General features: G+C 43.8%; 1 protein-coding gene across 1 annotated transcript in view; it reads right to left on the bottom strand.

The window, feature by feature from the left end:
• Window positions 1-23730, bottom strand: part of LOC115084234 (metalloreductase STEAP4-like) — a 63805-nt gene that overhangs the window by 4885 nt on the left and 35190 nt on the right. Inside the window, exons 3-4 of the mRNA XM_029588824.1 lie at window positions 20792-21319; window positions 5348-5512 (exon numbers count right to left, since the gene is read on the bottom strand). Coding sequence (XP_029444684.1) covers window positions 5348-5512; window positions 20792-21319 — 693 coding nt within the window. The remainder of the gene's footprint in view (window positions 1-5347; window positions 5513-20791; window positions 21320-23730) is intronic.

The raw sequence follows: 23730 nt of genomic DNA, 5'->3' as shown, positions 1-23730 counted from the left end.
GGGAGTGGGACTGAGTGAGAGGGAGAGAGGGAGTGGGAGTGAGTGGGAGGGAGGGAGTGGGACGGAAGGAGAGGGGGGGGACTGAGTGAGGGGGAGGGAGATAGAGGGAGAGGGGGGAGGGAGTGGGACAGGGAAGGAGTGGGACTGAGGGAGAGGGGGGAGGGAGGGAGAGGGAGGGAGTGGGACAGAGGGAAGGAGTGGGACTGAGGGAGAGGGGGAGGGAGTGGGACTGAGGGAGAGTGAGTGGGACTGAGAGAAGGAGGGAGGGAGGGAGGGAGTGGGACTGAGGGAGAGTGAGAGGGAGGGAGAGAGGGGGAGGGAGGGAGTGAGACTGAGTGGGAGGGAGGGACTGAGTGGGAGGAGTGGGTGAGAGGGAGGGAGGTAGGGGGTGGAGGGGAGAGAGAATGAGGGGGAGGTGAGAGACAGAGGGATGTAGCCCGTTTTAACGGGCTTAACGGCTTGTATAAACATAAACAAAGCAAACTTAGTAAACTGATAGAAGGTTAAAAGAAGCTAGATATATGATGCAAAAATGTCAAGAGACGGGTGCATCTGATGAAGTGGGCTCTATCCTCGAAAGCTCATGCCTCAATAAATTGGTTAGTTTAAAAAGTACCACATTCCTTTTGTCATTTTTGCTACACCAGACTAACATAGCTATTAGGGATATGCAGAAGGAAAAAAAATGTTTCATTTCCGTTTCTGTTTCGCTGGGACCCAAATTCGTTTTATTCATTTCATAGGGGGAAAATCCAATTTGTTCATTAGTTTCATTCGTTTTGCCATTAAAGTCAATGGGGAAGTATTTGCAGCCTATTTTTGGCTGCAGAATTGGTGGTGGTGGTGGTGGGAGGGGGGGGGGGGTGGGGGGTTCTTATCAATTCTGATGAAACCTCTGGGCAGCAATCATCAGAAGGGGAAAAGAACTCCAAAGTAGTTAGACTATGGCAAAGTGGCACCAAAGTGGCATGAATACCACAAATATTACACCAGAATCTAAAATATCAATACACCTCCTATCAGGAAAACATAACAGGCCAAGCTACTACAGATCCCTACAGAGAAACCACATATTAAAAGAATGCTTCATCTCAGTCTTTGCATGCAGAACATAAACCCTCACCAAATACAGAATAAAGCCACATAAAGTATAAATAGAAATGTGCAGATAAAAACTGAACTGTAAAACGCATCACACCAGACTCTATACAGTGTAACAATGGAAAAACAAAAATTTCAACATTCCTCATGAAACAATCAATAAAATCAAGATATATAAATCATTAATCATAATAGTAAAATCATACTAATAAAATAATTTCAAAACAGCTGATGAATAGAATATCCAATAATGAAAGACTCATGCAAAGTTTGAAAGCTTTTCCAAACACCAATAAAATATTTCAAACAGCAGACACTGTTATTATACTACCCAATAATTAAAATGGTAGTCAATCAAGAAAAATGAACTTAAAAGGCCACCTTTACTTACCCTCTCCAGCAGTTCTCCTACTCCTTTCCCTTGCAGGCCACACCAGAAGCAGCAGTAGCTGCTGAAGCTGTCCTCACGGTCCTCTACCTTAGGGATCACAACCAGTCTCTTCTGTCTCTCTCACACACACACACGTCACACCCTCAGGACCAGTTTTTGTTTCTTGCACACCAATCATCTCCCCAACCAGTCTCTTTCACACACACACACACACCAGTCATCTCCCTGATCAGTCTTTCTCACACATACACACGTCACCTCTCTGGCCAGTCTCTCTCAATCACACAATGCTCTAGCTCTCTCTTACTTACACACAGGCTTTCAATCACACACATGCTCTCTCTATTTCACTTACACACAAGCACTCAATCACACACATGTTCTATCTCACTTACAAACAGGCTCAATCACACACATGCCCTCTCTCACAGCCTTAAGCCAGCCAAAAACATATCTCTCTCGCACACACATATTGACACACATAAGCACCCTCCCTGACTCACATATACACCACACACATACAGAAGCCCCCTCCCTATCTCACATACATGAAGCACCTTCCCTGTCTCACACACAGAAGCACCATTCCTTTCTCACATACAGATATACAGAAGCACCCTTCCGATCTCAAATACATACACACAAAGGCCCCCAGCTGAACAGCTTGTCTCCGGCGGTGGCTAGCAGCGCCAATCTTCTTTTCTTCTCTACGCAGGCCTGTTCTCCAGCAGTGGCTGGCTGCACCAATCTTCTTTTCTTTGGCTCTCCGCCGGCAGCTGGCTGCGGTCTTCATTTCTCCGGTGGTGGCTGGCTGCTCCAGTCTTCTTTTCTTTGGCCCAGGGTCCTCAAATGTGAGCAGGAGCAGAGGAGGCCACGTGATCAGCTAGGGCGGCCCACCGTGGGAAGCCCGATCCCCCGATAGGCCAATCCGCCCCTGGTGGATACTCTCACATAGCCTTCTATTTCAAACAGCCACTAAAACACCGGGAACCAAAAGAAGGAAACTAATGATATGTTGCATTCGTGGGGATTCGCCATGCGTTTTGCGGACCCACAAATGCAACGAAAAGGGACCTATTAGTTGCGGATTGCGCATGCGTTGAAAACGGATGCATATCCCTAATTGCTATCCCTCTGTAGATATATGATGGAAGCTGTTTAAAAATGTGCCTCCTTATTAAAGTTTTTGGCAAGTAAGTTATTACAATCTATATTAAATATTCAGCTTTCATATGTTAAAAAAAATAGCCTTCAGTAATTCTTGGCAAGCACTTGTAGGCAGGCACTGATCTGTTTATCATATTGACAACACATGTACAATGCAGCCAGAGATGACCTTGATTATTATAGCTAATTAATCCAACACATTCCAAAGCATAAGGCTTATTTGTCAGCTTTGTCTTAGATATTATCCAGTGCCATTAAGCACTGGGGGCCTGATATTGAATGCATGTTCAGTGCTTGGTATTGGCTTGATAGTGGGCGGATCTGGGCAGCGCTACTTAGCTGGATAACTTAACAGGTTTAACTTAGCTGGATATAAATTATCTGGCTAAGTAGTGGCTTAAACAAGGATAGTCAAATCTGGCTAAGTTACTTGAATGGCCATCTTTCAGTTTTGGCCCCTGGATGTCTGAGAACAGGTTCATGGTGAGCATTGGTAAGATGGAGATGATTGTTACGGGACTGGGCCGTGCCCCGGTCCCTTCCTCTTACCTCCGGGCCGGTCTGGCCCGCACGGATGCCTCCTAGGCCACGCAGGCCTGATTCACGGCCTGCCGCGGCTCTCACTGTGCGAGGGAGATGCCGCCGGCCCGATGCGCTTGGCCTCGCCCCCTAGGCGCGCGCGCACACCCAGGGGCTGGATTCTTAAAGGGGCCAGCGCGGAAAGACAAGAGGGGACGCCCCAGATTACGTCAGACGCTGCAGGGTATTTAAACCCTGCAGCTCCAACAGGACAGGGCCTTGCAACGAGGTTCCTCAGTTGTCTGAGTCTCTAGTTGCTGCTGTAGTCCCTGGATTGCTTCTTCTGTCTTCTGGATTCCGACCCGGCTTGTATCCTGACTTGTCTTCAGCTTCTGCCTTTTGGTTTTGGTATTGACGTTTGACTCCTGGCTTCCGACTCGGCTCCGTCTCACGACTCCATCTTCTGCTTTCAACCCTGGCTTTGGTTTGGATCTCTGACTTCTGACTTCTGACCCAGCTTTGCCCTTGGACTCCGACTTTGGCTTCTTCCATCACCTCAGGTATCCGGTATTGCTGGCCCAGAGGATTCTCCTAAGTCCCAGCGGCTCGGGCTCTCACGGGCTCCTCCTGGGGGGAGCTGCAGGCTTCCGAGGGTGAAGACTCTTCAGCTACCTGGGGCCAGCCGTCCTTCATCCATCTCTTTGGCCGCAGCTCGGATCCTTGGTTGCATAGGATCCCACCTAAGTCCAAGAGGTCCGGGACCCTACGGGCCCCTTCTGGGGGGACCTCGGACTACCAGTGGTGAAGCCTCTTCCGAGTCTCTTCCATGCCACCTCTCGGCTGTGACGCTCGCTGTTGTCCTCCACAGCATACCATCCACTGTCTCAGCCGGACCAAGGGTCCACGACCGTAACCATGATAGTTTTAAGTAGGTTTCCTCGGCATGATCTGCCTCTGTCAATTCAATTTGAGGAGTGGGTGTTTCTGGTATCTTTCCATTTTTGAAACCTAGGGTTGCTCTTAGAGTCCAACCTTTCTCTTCAGTTGCAAACTGAGTAGCAAAAAGTGCTTTATGTAAACTGCACATTTTGGGAAGATTAAAACCTTGCTTAGATTCTAATGATTTTCACATGGCCCTGTGGGCACTTGTATTATTTAAATTGTATTATTATAATATAATTCACTATGTTGGCTTGCTAGCCATGTTACTGAAATGCTTTCAGGCTGTCCAGAATACCATTGCCAAACTTCTGATGGGAACTCGGTTATTTGACCATATTACCCCTGTGCTGCGATTGCTCTACTGGCTACCTATGTACTGGAGGATCAAGTTTAAGATAATAAGGCTAATAAATCATGCATTAAGCCTGGATACTTTTGTTTATGTCAGTGCTCTGCTGAAGATTTACAAGTCCTCTATAGCCTTAAGATCAGTTGTGCAAAACCTCCTTAAGGTGCCATCTGTCCATCAAGCCAGATTAGATGAAACCCGGGACAGAGCATTTTTTGTGGTGGGGCCTCAGTTTTGGAATGCACTCCCATGTCATGCTTTATTTAGATGGTTTATGTTAGATGGTGCTTAGTGTGTATTTTTTTTATTATGTATGTGTAATTCTAATTGTGAATAATATAAATAAATAAATACATATTCTTTATCCTAGAATGAGATACAATGCACAGAAATACAGCACTCTTTTTCGCAAACACAAAACCAGGAACTTAAAGGTTTTGTATGATATGCAAAACAAACTCATGCACAAAACTCCCCAATGATATTATGAAAAGATGATTGTCTCATTTTATTTTCGGTATTAATTTTTTTTCCTGACAGTGTTCTTCAGCTCCTTTGGGATTCTTGCTTGACTGAATCTGGCCTCTCCTGGGGCTATGGCACCATGAGCCTTTATTCACAATTACTTAGGGGTTTCCCCAAATTTTAACCTGCTTACTTTTCACTTCAAACATCAGAGCAACAATCATCAGTCAGGTGTCATTCTGTCTCTGCAGAATGCCCAGCCGTACCCAGGCCAAGGACCTGAAGTCCAGTGTGGGAGTCTAAACCAGATTTCTTGCATAGCAACATGTAACACTACCACTAAGTCACCAAGGCAGACCTCAAAATAATTTTGCATACTTCAGTTGAATAAGTGTAACTATTGATGCACATACCTGTACGAAACGGAACTCCCTCCAGTTAACCGCGTTACTGACAGATGGCAGGGAAGTTATCCCCAAGAGCATGTAAAAAAAGAATCCAAGCATACCCAAAGCAACATATGAATCAGAACGCCAGCCATAAGAAGTTTCAAATGGGTATGTGATGTTGTTTTTTATCTATGAAAGATCAATATAGACTTTTAATGCAGGAACAAACACTGAATACATTTAATTAAAATGTGATGGTGAACGGCAACACAATTATATATTTTGTAGAATTCATGTTTGATTTCTTTCAGTGGTTATCCACTTGGTCCTAGAAGATCACCTGGCCAGTCAGATTTTCAGGATGTCCACAATGAATGCACATGAGATATATTTGCATACAGTGCTTCCATGAAAAAAAAAAAAAGAGAGAATGCTGGCTAGATGGTCATGAGGACTGAGTTGAGAACCTCCTCTGTAAAGTTTTAGTGCCAAATAATATTAAAGGGATGCTGTCAGGCAAGAGTTCAATAAGATTTTAAGAGATCCTTATTCAAAGAGTTTTGTCCAGATAACTTTTCAATTAACCAGACAAACCCAAGGTTTAATTACAGTATCTGACCCCTGTAACTGCATACATTTTATCTGGCTAAGTCAATACCTGAATAAAATGTATCTAGATAAATTGGAGGCACTCCAGGGAAGAGTTAATTTAACTGAATAACTTACCTGGCTAACTCCAATATTCAGAGTTAGCCAAATTAGTTATTCTGCTAAATCTGAATGTGTCTCAGAGCAAGTTTAAAAGTTATGCTGGCACTGCTGTGGGCAATAATGTTTTACACATTAATGTGTAATGTAGGCAATAATGTTTTACACATTATTGCCTACATTATTGCCGGCAGTAGCTCCAGGCACTTTGCAGATAGTGTGTGGCACGACTGCAACCATGAGGGGCAAAAACGCACCACTGCGATGCGGTTGGCTGCACACTATCGCCCCGCCCCTTTTCTGGACGCGGCTCAACATTCCGCTATATTTATAGCTATATTTATAGTGGAATGATAAATCCTACGGTTAACTGGATAAGTCTTATAATTATCCGGCTATTTTACTTAGCTGAATAAATAGTGCTTTTAAGACTTATCTGGCTAAGTAGTGGAAAAACAACCAGTCACCTGGAAAAGTCTGAACTTATCCAGCTAACTTGAATATCTATTTGCACATATCTTTTATGTTTGCCTGAATGTTGCAGGGTAGATTTATACATATTTTATAACCCATGCATTTATTTCACACGTGGGTTATAAAATACTGAGGTAGATCTGCGCGTGACCATACACATATGTATATGGACATGCCATGTACACATGACTTTTATGCATTTAAAGCCCAGTTTTGAGTGCATACATTCTTTTGAAAATTACCCCTATGTGTTAGAAAGGGACAACTTGTTCTAGTCACCATATCTCAAAATATATAACACAATTAGAAAAGGTACAGAGAAGGGTGACCAAAATGATCAAAAGGGATGGAATGATTCCCCTATGAGGAAAGGTTAAAGAGGTTAGGACTCTTCAGCTTAGGGAAGAGATGGCTGAAGAAAGATATGACAGAAGACTATAAAATAATGAGCGGAATGGAATGGGTAAACGCCAACCAACTGTTTACTCTTTCAAAAAGTATAAAGATTGAGGGAAATGCAATGAAGTAGTACATTTAAAACAAATAGGTGAAAATATTTTATTATTCAATGCATAATTAGGCTCCATTGCCAGAGGATGTGGTGAAAGTTGTTAATGTAGCTGGATTTAAAACATATGAGCAAGTTTCCAGAGGAATAGTGCATAAAACATTATTAAGATGGACTTGGGAAAATCCACTGCTTATCTCTGGTATAAGCAGCATGGAATCTATCAACTTTTTTGGGATCCTACCAAGCACTTGTGACCTGGATTTGTCACTGTTGGAAACAGATATTGGGACTGATGAACATTTGGTCTGACCCATAAGAACATAAGAAAATGCCATACTGGGTCAGACCAAGGGTCCATCGAGCCCAGCATCCTGTTTCCAACAGTGGCCAATCCAAGCCATAAGAACCTGGCAAGTACCCAAAAACTAAGTCTATTCCATGTTACCATTGCTAATGGCAGTGGCTATTCTCTAAGTGAACTTAATAGCAGGTAATGGACTTCTCCTCCAAGAACTTATCCAATCCTTTTTTAAACACAACTATACTAACTTCACTAACCACATCCTCTGGCAACAAACTCCAGAGTTTAATTGTGCGTTGAGTAAAAAAGAACTTTCTCCGATTAGTTTTAAATGTGCCCCATGCTAACTTTATGGAGTGCACCCTAGTCTTTCTGCTATCCGAAAGAGTAAATAACCGATTCACATCTACCTGTTCTAGACCTCTCATAATTTAAAACATCTCTATCATATCCCCCCTCAGCCGTCTCTTCTCCAAGGTGAAAAGTCCTAACCTCTTTAGTCTTTCCTCATAGGGGAGCTGTTCCATTCCCCTTATCATTTTGGTAGCCCTTCTCTGTACCTTCTCCATCGCAATTATATCTTTTTTGAGATGCTGCGACCAGAACTGTACACAGTATTCAAGGTGCGGTCTCACCATGGAGCGATACAGAGGCATTATGACATTTTCCGTTTTATTCACCATTCCCTTTCTAATAATTCCCAACATTCTGTTTGCTTTTTTGACTGCTGCAGCACACTGAACCAACGATTTCAATGTGTTATCCACTATGACGCCTAGTATGGCAAATCATATGTTCTTATGTTCTAATAAAAGTATTCTCATGGTTTTGGAAGTCAAAATAACAATAAAATAACAAAGAATAATTTTTGCAAGTCAAATACTTCTATGCTTTTGGGATGATTTTACCAATGCTAGGGATACACGGTTACAGGGTTCAGAGCCTCTGGGGCAGGAGGAGTCATAGCCATTATATAATAATATACCTTGTGGCCGAACTTAGGGTACATAATTTCAGGGTTTCTTAAGGAGCGTGGATGCAAATCTTTGGAAAGGGCGGGATTAGTGAGGGGTTTGGGTGGGATTAATTAAAATGAGGGGCAATATCGCATGTTTTTAATGTCGGAAATAACTACACCTTTTTTCCTGGCATTAAGCTGTGCGATATGCCTGAAATGGCCATAACACAATTCACCATAAATTTTGCAAATTGCATTTCAGCCATTTCTGAGAGAGGATGAAGGGGGGGGGGGGGGCGGGGAGAGAGAGAGAGAGCCTCTGGGGAGGCCTTCCGGGTATTCAACTATTTATATCACTATAGGAGGGCTAGCTAATAGCTCGAGGTGAAGTGTTGGTGTAGTTTAGATACATGCAAACAAAAACTGAACTGGAAACTACAACAAGCCAGATTCTGTATGCAGTGCAATGATGGAAAAACAGAAACATCACCATTCCTCATATAACAACAAATAATAACATCAAGAAATATAAATCATAATAATAAAACCATGCTAAGAAAAATCATAAATATTTCAAAACAACTGACAAATATAACATCCAATAATTAAAAACTAATTTGAAACTTTTCCAAACATCCATAAAATATTTCAAAATAGCTGATACATCAAATACCACCTAATAATTAAAACTAAGGGAAAAAAATCCCCTATTGTCCATACCTGGAAAATTTTGATTTCCAAACGACATGATATTGTCATGGATTAGCAGGGAGAAGGGAGGGAGATGTTGCGTATAAACTTTCAAAGTAATATAACAAAGTTTCCAGGTCAATTTTTAAATTTCAACACGCCACATAAATGAAATTTGTATTAGAAAAATTATGTAGGACCACTACCAACTGGATCTGTATTAGGGATGTGAATCGTGTCCTCGATCGTCTTAACGATCGATTTCGGCTGGGAGGGGGAGGGAATCGTATTGTTGCCGTTTGGGGGGGGTAAAATATCGTGAAAAATCATGAAAAATCGTGAAAAATCTAAAAATCTAAAAATCGCAAAACCGGCACATTAAAACCCCCTAAAACCCACCCCCGACCCTTTAAATTAAATCCCCCACCCTCCCGAACCCCCCCCAAATGAGTTAAATAACCTGCGGGTCCAGCGGCGGTCCGGAACGGCAGCGGTCCGGAACGGGCTCCTGCTCCTGAATCTTGTTGTCTTCAGCCGGCGCCATTTTCCAAAATGGCGCCGAAAAATGGCGGCGGCCATAGACGAACACGATTGGACGGCAGGAGGTCCTTCCGGACCCCCGCTGGACTTTTGGCAAGTCTCGTGGGGGTCAGGAGGCCCCCCACAAGCTGGCCAAAAGTTCCTGGAGGTCCAGCGGGGGTCAGGGAGCGATTTCCCGCCGCGAATCGTTTTCATACGGAAAATGGCTGCCGGCAGGAGATCGACTGCAGGAGGTCGTTCAGCGAGGGTTCCGGCGCCTCGCTGAACGACCTCCTGCAGTCGATCTCCTGCCGGAGCCATTTTCCGTACGAAAACGATTCGCGGCGGGAAATCGCTCCCTGACCCCCGCTGGACCTCCAGGAACTTTTGGCCAGCTTGTGGGGGGCCTCCTGACCCCCACGAGACTTGCCAAAAGTCCAGCGGGGGTCCGGAAGACCTCCTGCCTGTCCAATCGTGTTCGTCTATGGCCGCCGCCATTTTTCGGCGCCATTTTGGAAAATGGCGCCGGCTGAAGACAACAAGATTCAGGAGCAGGAGCCCGTTCCGGACCGCTGCCGTTCCGGACCGCCGCTGGACCCGCAGGTTATTTAACTCATTTGGGGGGGGTTCGGGAGGGTGGGGGATTTAATTTAAAGGGTCGGGGGTGGGTTTTAGGGGGTTTTAGTGTGCCGGCTCACGATTCTAACGATTTATAACGATAAATCGTTAGAATCTCTATTGTATTGTGTTCCATAACGGTTTAAGACGATATTAAAATTATCGGACGATAATTTTAATCGTCCTAAAACGATTCACATCCCTAATCTGTATGACAATCAGACCCAACATAGGAGAGGTCACATTGCTTTATTAATAATTATGTAGTTTTTTGTTTTTCAAAAAATATTGCCACGGGAAAGTGAATCTATAAGTTCAAACAAAGCCACAAAAAGCTTTTGTCTGGCATAAAATCTCACGCAATTAATTGCAATACTTAGCTCAAACCAGGATGAGAGATAAAGTCCCAACGTGATCACGTTTTGGACCAACCAGGTCCTGCTTCAGGGGTCAAGCCTTCTAAATCCTTCAATGTAGAGCCTCGAAAATTGTTGATAAAATATTCCCAAACTGGCAAACAAACTGGTGTTTTTTTCACATACTTTCGTTGGCGGTACGCCAGAGGCGTATAAACTTTCTCCATTCTTTCTCTCACATATGCTCAGTCATACACACGCACATACTTGTTCGCACTTTCGTGCTGAACTATATACACACACACACACACACACACACACATGCTCATTTGTTCTCTCTCTCTCTTTCTCATTCTTAACCATACACAAATACGAGTGCTCATGCACTCTCAGAAGCACAATCATACACATACACACACACACACACACACACACACTTTATATGCTCTCACATGCTCAATCATTCACACATTCTCATAGGCTCTCTCCCATACTCAATCGTACACACACACAACACACATGCATGTTCAGTCATTCAGATATACATACTCATATGCTCTTGTATGTTCAGTCATACACATACACAATCATATGCTCTCACATGCTCAATCATTCACACATGATCATAGGCTCTCTCACATACTCAATTGTACACACACCACACATGCTCTCGCATGCTAAATCATTTACACATTCTCATAGGCTCTTTCACAAGCTCAATCATACACACACACCCACACATGATCATAGGCTCACTCTCCCTTCTAGCCTCCAAGTGTGCTACAGCATGGAAAGGGAAGCAAATGCTTCTTGCTCTTGTTGACCCACATTGCTCCTTATTACTTGGGAGTGGGGGAAGGAGGCCAATGTTCCTTGAGGCCCTGCTGCTCCTCACTGCCGAGGCAGGGAGAGGTAGGATGAGGTCAATGCTTTTTGTGGTCCCATAGACCACGCTGGGGTGGGTGTTAGGGAGGAGGCTGCTTTTTGTGTCCCTCCGGGCCATGCTACAGTTCACTGCTGAGGCTGGGGGCAAGAGAGGAGGAGGAGGCCTATGCTTTTAGTTGTTCCATGGGCCATAGTGCTCTTCAATGGTGGGGGTAGGGGGAAGGAGGAGGCTGATGCTTTTCATGGCTCACTGGGCTGTGCTGCTGTTCACTACAGAGGTGACGAGAGGGAGAAGGAAGTCGTGGTCCAGAGGGCCGTGCTGCCAGGAGAAAGGGAGGAGATGGCTCTTGGTTTTTGTGCAACAGTACTCCTGGTTGATAGTGGCATAGGCTAGTATGGCTCTGCAAGTCCCAATCCTAGCAGTCAGTGCCTGACCATCTGTTCTTAACTCATTGGAGATGGAGACAGTGATGATGATGATCTTTCTAACAGTCCGAGCCCAGCCTTCCAATGCTGATCCTCCTGCTGCCATTGCAGTTGTGCTGTACCACCACCTCTTTATTTTTCCTTCCTGCATTGCTCCTACTCTCAGCCATATTGGCTTATCTGCCTCTGCTCAGCACTGTAAAGGTGCAGCCAACTAGCTTCTTCATCTTGCACTTCTGTGCAGCTTTTCCCACAGCCATGGGACAACCAGCAGCACAGCATGGGGCAGCAGTGGAACTTTTCTTCAAATCAAAGCAAGGTCTCATCTTCTGATCCATGCTGTGCTTGTTGCTTTCCAGTCCACACTGATAATGGGTCTGGGTCTGGAATTAGGCCGCCTTCCAATGCAGCCTTTTATGATCGGCCCTATTATGATGAGGCCGCCATCTGTTCCTTCCCATTGGTTCCCTATAGGTGCCTGCCGCAGCTTCAATTGGACCTGCAGATAAAGATATTAACATTATTGAGAACTTTAGAACAACTGCGAATGAAAATAATAGCACTGAAAAAAAAAAGTCAATTAGAGCTGGGGATTTCATTGAATCCCTTGAAGGCTCTGATCATATGTTACTATGTCACATAGTGTTTTGGAAAGGATTCTGAGTTAGGAAGATTAGTTAATCTCTACTTGGGTTTTAATTCTAAATTTTGTAGACTGAAGGAAGTGTAGAGATATTGTAGGAGAGCAGAAGCAGTCAGTGCTACTCATTTCACTGTTATGGAACATGTGGTATCTTAAATAGCCACTAAATGTCACAATGTATGGTAGAATTATACTATGTGTACTAAATAGTATGTGAGAAATAGGTTTGTTGGACTCTTGGGAAATATTCTCTTTTAAGGAAGGATGAGAGAGAGATCATGTAGAGGGAATGTTCACAAAATAAAATGCTGAGTACAAAGCTTGGCAGGAGGAGTTGGAAGGAACCCACTTGAAGAGTGGGGTGGCCCAGGGTATTTCTCCAAAGGGGGAGGGCTCTGCAGAGGCTTCCCCTTCTCACAAAAGGGGAAAGGCCAGAGGATGGAACAGGTTTCCTCTCCTGGGGAAATAAGCAAGGAATTCGTCCAGGGTCCCAAAGGAAAAAAAGAGTTGTCAGAAGTCCCTCCATCATGGAAGACCTGGAAGGATGTAGTCCAGAGGAGGCTTGACTTGAGGAGTCCAGGGAAAACCCTTGCAAGGTTTCAAGAAGTACTTCTAGTGATGTTCCTTGTAAGGTTCATGTGGCAGACCCACTGTCGCATAGGCTCTTCTATACTGTCCAGAACCATTTTGGCTACTTCCACCCCACTTCCAAGCAACATCTGTGGAAGAGGTTCCTAGGGTTTTCACCAGCCTGAAGACCTCCCCACCAAAATCGCTGTTAGTTGGCTTCTGGGGATAGTCCTGCGCTCTCTAGGCTGGTGGCCTTGACTTCCTGGTATATGGCCCTTCCTTCCAGATTTGCAGTTTGGGAGGCATCGTGATTACTCCCGGTGAGTAGATTCCCCAGATAGGTAGCCCACCTGTCCTCTGGCCAGTCTGCCAGTTGGGCTGTGTTTTCAAAGTTTTTCAGGAACCCATCGGGGTCTTCACCTAGTGTCATCTTAAGATATGTTGGTGACATGGGAGCTGGACTAGTTTGCACCGCTTGTGCTGTGTTAGCTCCGAATGCTGCTGAGTCACCTGTTCTCCCAGTGCCTGCTGCTGATTAATCTGAGTTTGCAGGGCATTCTGCATTTGCTGCTGCCCTGTAGCAAGGACCTGGGTTACTTGCTGCAACTCCACTTCTTTCCACGCTGCCTCCCAACTACATACCCCTCTGGGGAAAGGAGAGTTGAACAAAAAAAAAACCCTGCTGGCCTGTGCGACTCTTACTCTCTGCTTGATCTCTAACTACATAGGTAGGGCTAGCCCCCCTTGGCTTGTTGTATGAAGGGTTGGTGAGTGAAACGGGGAGGTCTCAGGAAAGGAGGAAAAAAAAACTCTGCAGGGTTTTTTTCCCCTTTTTTTCTTCTGTTGCTTCAACTGTGGGCTCTTGGCTGTGCTTCCCACTTAGGCAAGATATCCCACTGCTGCCACCATATGTGGTAACTTGGCAATAGTGGCTTGGAAACAGCTGAAAGAATAAGGAGGCAGACTCTGGCTGTTTCCCATTTGTGCAATTTATTTACAGTGGAGAATGAAGAGTAAAGCAAAATCAATAAATGATACAGCTCACCTTAACTTCAGGTAGATACAGTCTTCAAACAGCAGGTTTTCTATATTCTTGCATGCTTCCCAGGGCCTCTCTAACCTTTTCAGTCCCTGAGTTCTTATACTGTGGTGAGGGCTCCTCCCTTCACCCAGGATTCCCTGTATGTTTGTATTTTAAGGAGGACCGGGTGAGACATCTGTGTCCAGTCCCTTAAGGTAGTCTGAGGGAGTTTTTTGTATATTCCTTCACAAATTCTTTGAATTTATAGAAGCAAGTTTCTTAACAATTTATCTCCTTCTCCTTTCAATTACTCAGACTGAAGAAGCTGTAATCCTTCTTCCAACTCCCAAATTTATCTGAAGCTGCTCCCCACTATAAAATAGTTAGAATTTAGTCCCAATTACTTATCAGAATAAACAAGTCCCAATTCTCATACCTCCCCTACAGTCTTCTGAAATATCTTAGATGTCCTTTTGAAAGCACCAGATTAGCACTTTCCTCTCAAGTACAGCACACTTGAGTTAGCAGAAAGATAACTCTTGAACACTACCTTCAACTTCTTCCCTAAGGAAATAAACAGGTATCCATTCCTCTCTGATGAACCTCCACTCCTAATGTATTCATTATTGTTTTCCATCATAGCAAACATAAACATACAGCATCCATCATATACCACAATAAAACATCTCCAGTTATCCTTCATAAAAACAATTAGCCATCTTACACCAATTATGTTTATTCAGTTGATTAAGCTGTTTGACCTAACATCTTTCCAGTGTCCTTGTATCCCTTTTCAACTCACACACAGGCCGATACAGTAAAAGTCGCGGAGAGCTGGCAAGTGCTTGCTCTCCCGGTGCGCGCACAGGCCACTCTCCTGTGCACGCGATTCAGTAAAAAAAAAAATTCAAATTAGGGCCAACGGTAAAAAGATGCACTAGGGACACTAGCTCATTCCTAGCGCCTCTTTTTTGACAGAAGCAGCGGCTGTCAGTGAGTTTGACAGCCAACGCTCAATTTTGCCGGCATCAGTTCTCAAACCCGCTCACAGCCATGGGTTCGGAAACCGCGGGCTGATTTAACATCTTTATTTTTTTTTATTTTTAGTTATTTTTTACTTTTGGGACCTCTGACTTAAAATCGCCATGATATTAAGTTGGAGGGTGTACAGAAAAGCAGTTTTTACTGCTTTTCTGTACACTTTCCCGGTGCCGGCAGAAATTAATGCCTACCTTTGGGTAGGCGCTAATTTCTGAAAGTAAAACATGCGTCTTGGCTGCACATTTTACTTACTGAATTGCACGGGAATAACTAATAGGGCCATCAACATGCATTTGCATGTTGCGGGTGCTATTAGTTTTTTTTTTGGGGGGGGGGTTGGTGGCACGTTTTCGATGCGCTATTACCCCTTACTGAATAAGGGGTAAAACTAGCGTGTCGAAAACGTGCAGCCTGACAGTGTCTTCAAAAACCATGGATAGGCAAACTGGGAGCAATTAGATATTTTTCCATGGAGCAATCTTTTCCAAAACAGCCTGAGTTCCTTATTTTTAAGTATTCAACAGGCTATCAGCTGGAGAATCCCAATTCAGAGAAATTAGATTCAATAATAATGCTTTAAAATGCTAGTTTTTAAAAATTGCTCCAGTTGTGATTCATGAAACTATAAACCGGTGATCTCGACATTGGTGCCAGGCAAAATAGTAAAACTATTCATAAAATCAAATTACTGACCACAGAGAAAGACATGATTTAATGGGGGGAGAGTCAACCTGTCTTATGAAAAGGGAAGTCTTGCCTTACCAATTACAAGATATTTTTGAAGGTGAAAATATACATATAGATAAAGGTGAGCCAGTTGATACAGTGTATTTTGCTTTTCAGAAAGCATTTGACAAAGTGCCCTATGAGAGACTCCTCAGGAAATTGGGAGGTCATAGGTTCAGAGGCAATGTCCTACTATAGATTGGTAACTGGATAAAAGACAGGAAACAGAGGGCAGGACTGAATGGTTTGTTTTCCAAATGGAAAAAGATCATTAGTGGAGTGCCCCAGGGGTCTGAATTGGAACCTGTGCTATTTAGCATATTCATAAATGATCTGAAGAAAGGAACAATGAGTCAGGTAATCAGATTTGCAGATGACACAGCATTGTTTCAAGTCATTAAAACAGCAGTGAATTTTGAGTAATGCAGAAAGTCCTTGTGAGACTAGGAGCCTGGGCAACTACTGTAAATGGCAATTTATCGTGGACAAGTGTAAAGTAATGCATGTAGGGAAAAATAATCCCAACTACAATTACATGATGCTGAGTTCCATGGTGAGAGTTACTACCCCAAAAAAGGACTTCAGAGTCCTTGTGGACAATATCTTGAAATATTTGGCTCAGTGTGCAGTGTTGGTCAAAAAAGGCAAATAGGATATTAGGAATTATTTGGAATGGAATAGAGAACAAAACTGAGAATATCATAATGCCTTTGTTTAGCTCCATAGTGCAGCTGCACCTTGAGTATTGTGTACAGTTCTGGTCGCCATATCCTAAAAAAGATAGCGAACATAGAAAAAGTACACAGAAGGTTGACAAAATTGATAAAGGAAATGGAAAGCTTCCTTATGGGGAAAGGCTAAGCAAATCAGGACTCTTTAGCTTGGAAATTAGATGACTGAGAGGGGATATGATTGAGATTTATAAAATCACGAATGGGATGGAACAGGTAAATAGGGAAATGTTATTTACCCTTTCAAACAACACTAGGAATAGGGTACTTTCCATAAAGCTAGCAACCGTCATATTTAAAATAAATCATAGGAAGTATTTTTCTATTCAGTGTGCAATCAAGCTATGGAATCTGTTGTCAGAGGACATTGTGAAAGCAACTAATATAGTAGGGTTCAAAAAAGGATTGGACCAATTCCTGAAGAAATTCCATACAGTTAGTTAATAGCCAGGTAGACTTGGCAAAGCCAGCGTTTATCCCTAGGAGTGAGATACTAGAAATAGATCAACTATTGGGGATCTGCTGGATACTTGTGACCTGGTCTGGTCATTGTTGCAGACAAGATGCTGGGTTCGATGGACCTTGGTCTGACCCAATATGTCATTTTTTATGTTCTTATTTTCTCAGTAAACTTTTCCAGCCCTGTTCATTATTAGTACCCACACAAGTGGAAAAAGAAAATATAAGAGATATAATTTAGTTTAAGAATTTATAATACATCACTCCACAGTTCCAACCAGGGTACAATAATTAACATACCTAAAATTATAATAAGAATACGTGAATAAAAAATCTAGTAATAAATCCGAAACAAGAGGAACCTGTACCAAGAAATTACAACATCTACTAACCCCTCAAGGTATATTACTGAGAGAACTCTTTGTTCAACCATTGTGTACCTTACGTGATTTCCTTAAGGTATAGTTTATGCTTTATGTTGACAATATACAGCTATATTTTCCTGTTTCTGGCAATTTTTCTAAGGTAGAGAATAACAGATCTCACTGTCTTGCTATGATTAATAATTGGATGTCAGCGAATGCCTTGGTACCAAAATTAGGTAAAACCAAAATATTATGGATTTCTAGAGAACCTAGGCCCATTGAGATTTCTAAAATGTCAATATTGGGTCTAAAGATACAATTTGCTGAGTAGGTATGAAATTTGGGAATACAATTTGATTTGCAATTTAAGTTTATTCCGCAAATTAAAACCCTCTTATCGAAGGGTTATTTTAAGCTGTGGCAGCTACATCATTTGTGAACCAGAAGATTTTAGGATAATTGTTCAGGTGTTTGTCATAACGACAATTGATTATTGCAACTCATTGTTCATGGGATTGCCAAAGATGCGGTTATGTGCATTACAGTATCTTTAAAATTCATCTGCAAGGCCAATTGCTAAAATTTCAAAATACAAACATATTATGCCAACATTGGAGAAGCTGCATTGGCTACCAGTATTTCAGCGGATAAAATTAAATATCCTGCTGCTATTTGTGAAATTGAATAATGAACATTTTCCCAATTATTTAGCAAGATTGTTTAAGAAATATGGTCCCATGCATGATTTAAGGTAATTTTTCCAATGCCTACTTGAGGAGCCAAATGCCCATGAATTACATTTGCAAGAAGTGCGCAATCGTGCAATCTCATCAATTGGCCCAAAGTCATAGAATGCTTTACCAGATGACGTTAAGCTCATTTCTAATCTTGGAGTTTTTTGTAAAAAACTAAAAGCAATTTTGTTTGAAGAAGCTTTTTTAACTAGATTAACTTTAATTTTGTTTTATTTTAATAGTTTAATGATGTTTTAATGATGATGTCGATTTGATGTATTGTTATTTTGAGTATTATGTTAATTTGTGTGTATTTTGCTTAGCATGATTCATTAAGGGTGGATTATAAGTACTGTAAATAAATAAAATTAAAAAAACCCTGTTCTTGAAAGGCTGGGTTTCTGGTTTTTTCATTTGTGCCCAGTTAACAGCAGAAAGTGAGGATCTGTGGGGATAAGTTTTAAGAAGTATGGGAGATTTTTGAGGCCAGATTTTGCAGTAAGGCCAGTATCACCTTGCTGTGGTAATTGGAGGTTGGCTGTTTTATCCCATGGCCAGAGAAAAGTGGGCGAGGCTGATTTTTGGAAAGGACTTTTTGGAATTTTGAAAAGACTTTTTGGAATAACATTTTAAGTTACGTATCTGTTTATCAACTAAGACTTTTTTTTTTACCATTTCATTCTTGTTTGGATGCTGGTTGTTGAGGAGAAGTATCCCACCCTCCAGGGGGAAGAGATTTTGGAAGAGAACACTGGTTCAGTTAAAAAAAAAAAAGGAGAAAGAACAAAGGTTGAACCATGCACAGCATTTGTTGTCATTCTTTTCATTTTGCTATTTATGATTTATTCTATCTTATCCTGGGTCATTCTTTATAAGTTAAAGTAAACATTTTTTCAGTTGAACACCACAATTGGATACCATGCTTTATTTGCTGGTGCCTTTGTCCTTTGAGAAGACCAGCCTTGTGAGTATATACTGACCAGTATGAAAGAATGGGGCGAGAGTTAATGCCAGAGACTGTGTTACCTGCAACAACACCAGGGGTCAAGGAGGTTGAATCTACCTCCCCCCCCCCCCCCCCAAAGCCAGATGAATCCTGGCATTGCCAGGAGCTGCTATGAGGCATGTTTGAGTAAAAGAGAAGTCCAGGACAGTAATGGACAGCCCTGGAAACAGTGTGACACCCTTGTTTCAGTATCCCTCACCAAGTGGGGTTACTTGGATAGAAGGATACTTGGATAGAAGGATAGTATCTGAATTCAAGAATTAATGGATCAAGCACAAGGGATTGCTAAGGAAGTGGTAGGGATTGGAGAGCTGGGTAGGTGGTGTGGGTGGACAAATTAGATAGGCTAAGGGTGGTGGGGGGGAACTTTGTTTTGATTTTCGTTTTTGTTCTAGGGTGGCTTTTTCCCCATGAATTTCGTTTTGTGTAATGTTTTACTTTGTTTCTTTAGTTAAAAAAAAACAAATACTGAAAAAAAAACCCAAAAAGAGAAAAAAAAAAAAAGAAGTGGGACATCCCAGGGCCTCCTGTGCCACACCACCCATCCTTCCCATCTGGAAAAACTTCCAGGACAAGGATCCTCCCAGCCCCACTTACTTGATGTGGAGGAGAATCTGTAGAAGAAGCCTAGGCCCTGGCCCATGTGAGGCCATAGCTGAAGTTGCGACGACCTACCATGGCCCGGTCTGGAGGCAGGGTCCTGAGGCCTGGGTTGTGGCCGAGGCTCTGTTGGCAAAAGACTGGCTTCTAGGCCAGGCTGCAGCTTTGGGCCTGGGCCCGGGACCTGGCCTAAGTTGAGGCTCAGGTGTTGGGACCCGGACTCCAGGCTGGGCCTTGGTTTTGGATTTGCATCTGGGCTGAGACTCTGTGTTGGGACCTGCATTCGGGCTGGTGCAGCATCTAGCCTGGTTCTGGGACCTGGCCTAGGCCGAGGCCCAGGCATTAGAATCCTGTCTCCCTAGTGTCAGGCCTGGCTCTGTGCCGATGCTCTGGTTTTGGAACTGGGCCAGGATGTGACACTGAATTTGGTAATTATGGAGGGGTCATTGGGAAATTTCTGGGCCTGGGTCTGGGCCTGGCCTAGGCCCTGGCATCAAGTGTCGCATCCTGGGCCAGGATGCGACACTGAATTTGGTAATTATGGAGGGGTCATTGGGAAATTTCTGGGCCTGGCCTATGCCTGGCCCTGGGTCTGGGCCTTTACTCAGGGCTCAGCCTAGGCCCTGGCATCAAGCTGGATCCTAGGCTGAGACTCTGGCATCATGCTTGGGCATAGGTTGCAACCCCTTTGTCAGACTATGGCCTATGTCTAGGCAAGATCCAGGCTTCGAGCTTACCCCTAGGCCAAGGTGCCAGCGTCATGCTTGGGCTTTGGCAGGAACCCCTGCTTTGGGTCTCAGCCTACTCCCTTGGTGAGGCCCTGGCTTCAGGCCTACTTCTAGGTCCAACCATTTAACTTTTTTTAATAGGTTCTCAAAACAAAATGAGAATCCGATGAAATTTCATTTGAATTTTACTCATTCCATTTTGAAAATGACCCAAAACTAATTTAATCTCATTTCCTTTTTCTTTGCTCCCGAATGCCCATCCCTAGGCTGCATGATCTTTTTGCTGTCATGTTTCTATGAGGATTTAGCTTGAACTTCACCATCCACTTTCTATGAGCACTAACAGCCAAAGTAGAAACATAATCTAATTCCTTGAAAAATAAATATTAAAGACTTACCTGAGAAATGACATAATTGCTTGCCCACCATTTTATATAATAGCGAATAGGCATAACAAGGGTGTATAAAACATGAAGAAATGCATAAGCCAAGGCCACTAGTCCAAGCTGTTTTCTACATAGCATCCATTGATCCAACCAGTCAGGAAAACGGCTGTATTTTGTACCTCTGTATAACTGGAGAATTGAAGCAATAATTCCTGGAAGATATACCAAGGCAAGCAGTATAAGAGACACTATTGGGAAGACTCTATTTGGAATGGAAATCGCAAATAGGAATGAATAATCTGTTTTATATGTAACGTAGCTATGGATAACCTCGGTTATTAAACAATAGAGGAAAATTAATATAGTTAATCCAGTGCAGATGTACATGGGAAGTTTCCACATTGGAAATAGTTGCAGTGGGTAGTTTTCCACCTCTTTGGCTGCTAGAAGAGTTCCTTGATCAAGTGGTGTAAGTCCAAGTGCTCGAACAATATCTATCACCATTTGTTTAGACTTGTGATCATCTCCACACACGAAAACCTGAAATACAAAAATTAATTTCTTCATGAGAAAAGTCCTCTTTGTAAAGAATGACTTTATTGAAGTAAGCTCCAAACTCCTTTAATAAAGAGTAGACAAAATATTGCATTTGTGAGGTCACCCTTCACTTTTTTAGACCTCTTTGATTTGCAAGTAGAGGTCTGTCATGGAGGCAGGGGAAATGGGGTTAGTTGGTGTGTGGTGATGGTGGTAGTGGTAATGGTGGTGGTGAGGTTTGGTTTGGTCTCCAGCCCATTGATAAAAATAAGTACGTTTGTATAGGATAATTCTGAATGGAATAACTCTCCTATCCACCCAATTAAGTCATTAGAAAGATGAGGGCTTCATTATTACAGCCAGAGCATTTTTGAGAACTGTGCAGGATTATTTTAAATCAGAGAATACAACAGTAGTCATTCATAGATAATGTGACTATTTTTTTTTTTTCCAAACCTTGGGCTTAGATAGACAGAGGTTGACTGGAAACTTCTATTAGCAAGAGGATTGTTCAAACACAACTGTTTTTAGCATGGCAGGATATGAATCAACTGGGTACACCCTGGTAGGTTAGCCAAAGATGTCAACAGGTGAGCAATTCCCCAGACAGTTGACTGCAGTGTGTTGCACTCCTGCCCGCAGGCCTAGCCGCGAGCAGGAGCTTACCTCCGCGGCCGGAGGCTGCCATCTTGCTGCTGTCTTCGCCGCTCCCGCGGCTGGCCAGAAGCCGCAGCTGTCCTTCTCTCATGGTCCGGAGGCCGCCATCGAGCCAGCGTGGCAGGAGCCGCACTGGAGTCCTTCACAGCATGGAGCTGCTCGTGGCAGGCATTCCCGCGGCAGAGTACCGCCAAAGTCCCTGGGCCTGGCCGCGGCCTGGAGGCCATCCTGAAGACACACCTCCGCGGCAGGAGCTGCTTGCATCTTTGCAGCTCAAACGCTGCCTCCCACGTCAGGCTTGGTTGAGGCCTGCTCCGTCTCCTTTCTTCAGCATCAGTGTCTTCAGCAGGGCCACTGTCCGTGGTCCTGCAGTCTTCCTTCCTGCTTCCCCTAGGCATGGGACCTTGCCTCTCTGCCCTTCTTAAAAGGCCAGTGAGGGAAAAGGCCCTGGATGACCTCACTTCCTGGAATGCCTTCTTCAGCCTACAAAAGACTCTTGCTTTCATTCCAGCTTGGCCATGGGAAGGAGTGAGTTCTTCTTGGACTCTCAGCTTCCTGCTTCTGCCTGGCTTCCTTGTCTTCGTCCTGGGATCCCTTGATGTTCTTCATCCCTGGTTTCTTCACTGGATGACCGTCTTGTCTCTTCGTTTCCTGATGTCCTTCATCTTTGCTGTCCAGATGTCCTCCATGTCTGATGTCTCCTGAGCTTCACTCATCCCATCCCTGAGTGGTCCGTGACCAGCCCGGCGGGGTTGTATAGGGCGCAGTGGCCCGAGTGGTCCGCGATTATCCCGGCCGGGGTGTGTAGGGCGCTCAGTGGGACTCTTCCATCTACTATCGCCAAGGAGTCTTCATCTTCCTTCAAGCCTTCAACCTTGTTCCTGTTGTTCCTGATCTCCTCCCAGATGCCTTCCAGTTGGCAGCACAACCTCTGGGACCTTCATTCTGAAATCTGAATCTGGATCCAAAATTGAATCTGTATCTGCTTCAGGTCGTCAGAGCTCTGGTGTTTGCTTCTCCCTTTGCCTCTGTTCTCGAATGAACTCTTCTTTTCCTGTCCATGGCGTGGTCTGCACCTGGGCTTAGCTAGCTGTGGAGGGTGCACTTTGGCACAGATCTTAGAGTCTTCCTCACCTAGGTTCCAGTTCCTCGTCTGTGTCTCATCAGTGTCTTCGTCCCTCATCCAGCTTCAGATGTCTCTGCCTGCCCTTGACCTCTGTCCGGCCTGCCGCTCTTTGCCATTATCCAGCGGCAGGTCCGAAAGGGCTTGGAGTAGTTGGAGGACTACTCAGAGGCCACCATTGTGTTGGCGGCCTCACTGAGCATGCAGGTACGGTGGAGGGTCAGGGCCCTCAGATTCCTCCTGTCTGCCCAGAAGGGGTTTGTCACGCCGCTAGGGCACACATCTCCCCGGAATCAGGAGCGCCCCCTAGCGCTCCCGCCTACGGATCCGCAACACAGTGTAGATAAAGTATAGAGACTATGAATGATGTACATTTCAGTGGATTTTGTTCTCAAGAAGTACACACATTTATAGTAACAGAGAAATTTAAGACAGTGGCAGGTAAAGATCAATTGATCCATCCAGTCTGCGCAGCTATTCTGGTCTATACTTTTAAGGATATATATCAGCTGTCAGCTGCAGAAGCTTGACCACTTGTCAAATCAGTTTTTGTGGTCTTCTTCTTTAGTTCTCCACCATTGTAGAACCACAGTGGTGGGAAGCACTCTTGCAGTTTCCTCTCACATCTTTGCTT

The sequence above is a fragment of the Rhinatrema bivittatum genome, chromosome 2 (assembly GCF_901001135.1).
Source record: "Rhinatrema bivittatum chromosome 2, aRhiBiv1.1, whole genome shotgun sequence".
Lineage (NCBI taxonomy): Eukaryota > Metazoa > Chordata > Amphibia > Gymnophiona > Rhinatrematidae > Rhinatrema > Rhinatrema bivittatum.
Note: the sequence above shows the minus strand (reverse complement) of the source record. Positions and strands in the feature narration are given on the sequence as shown.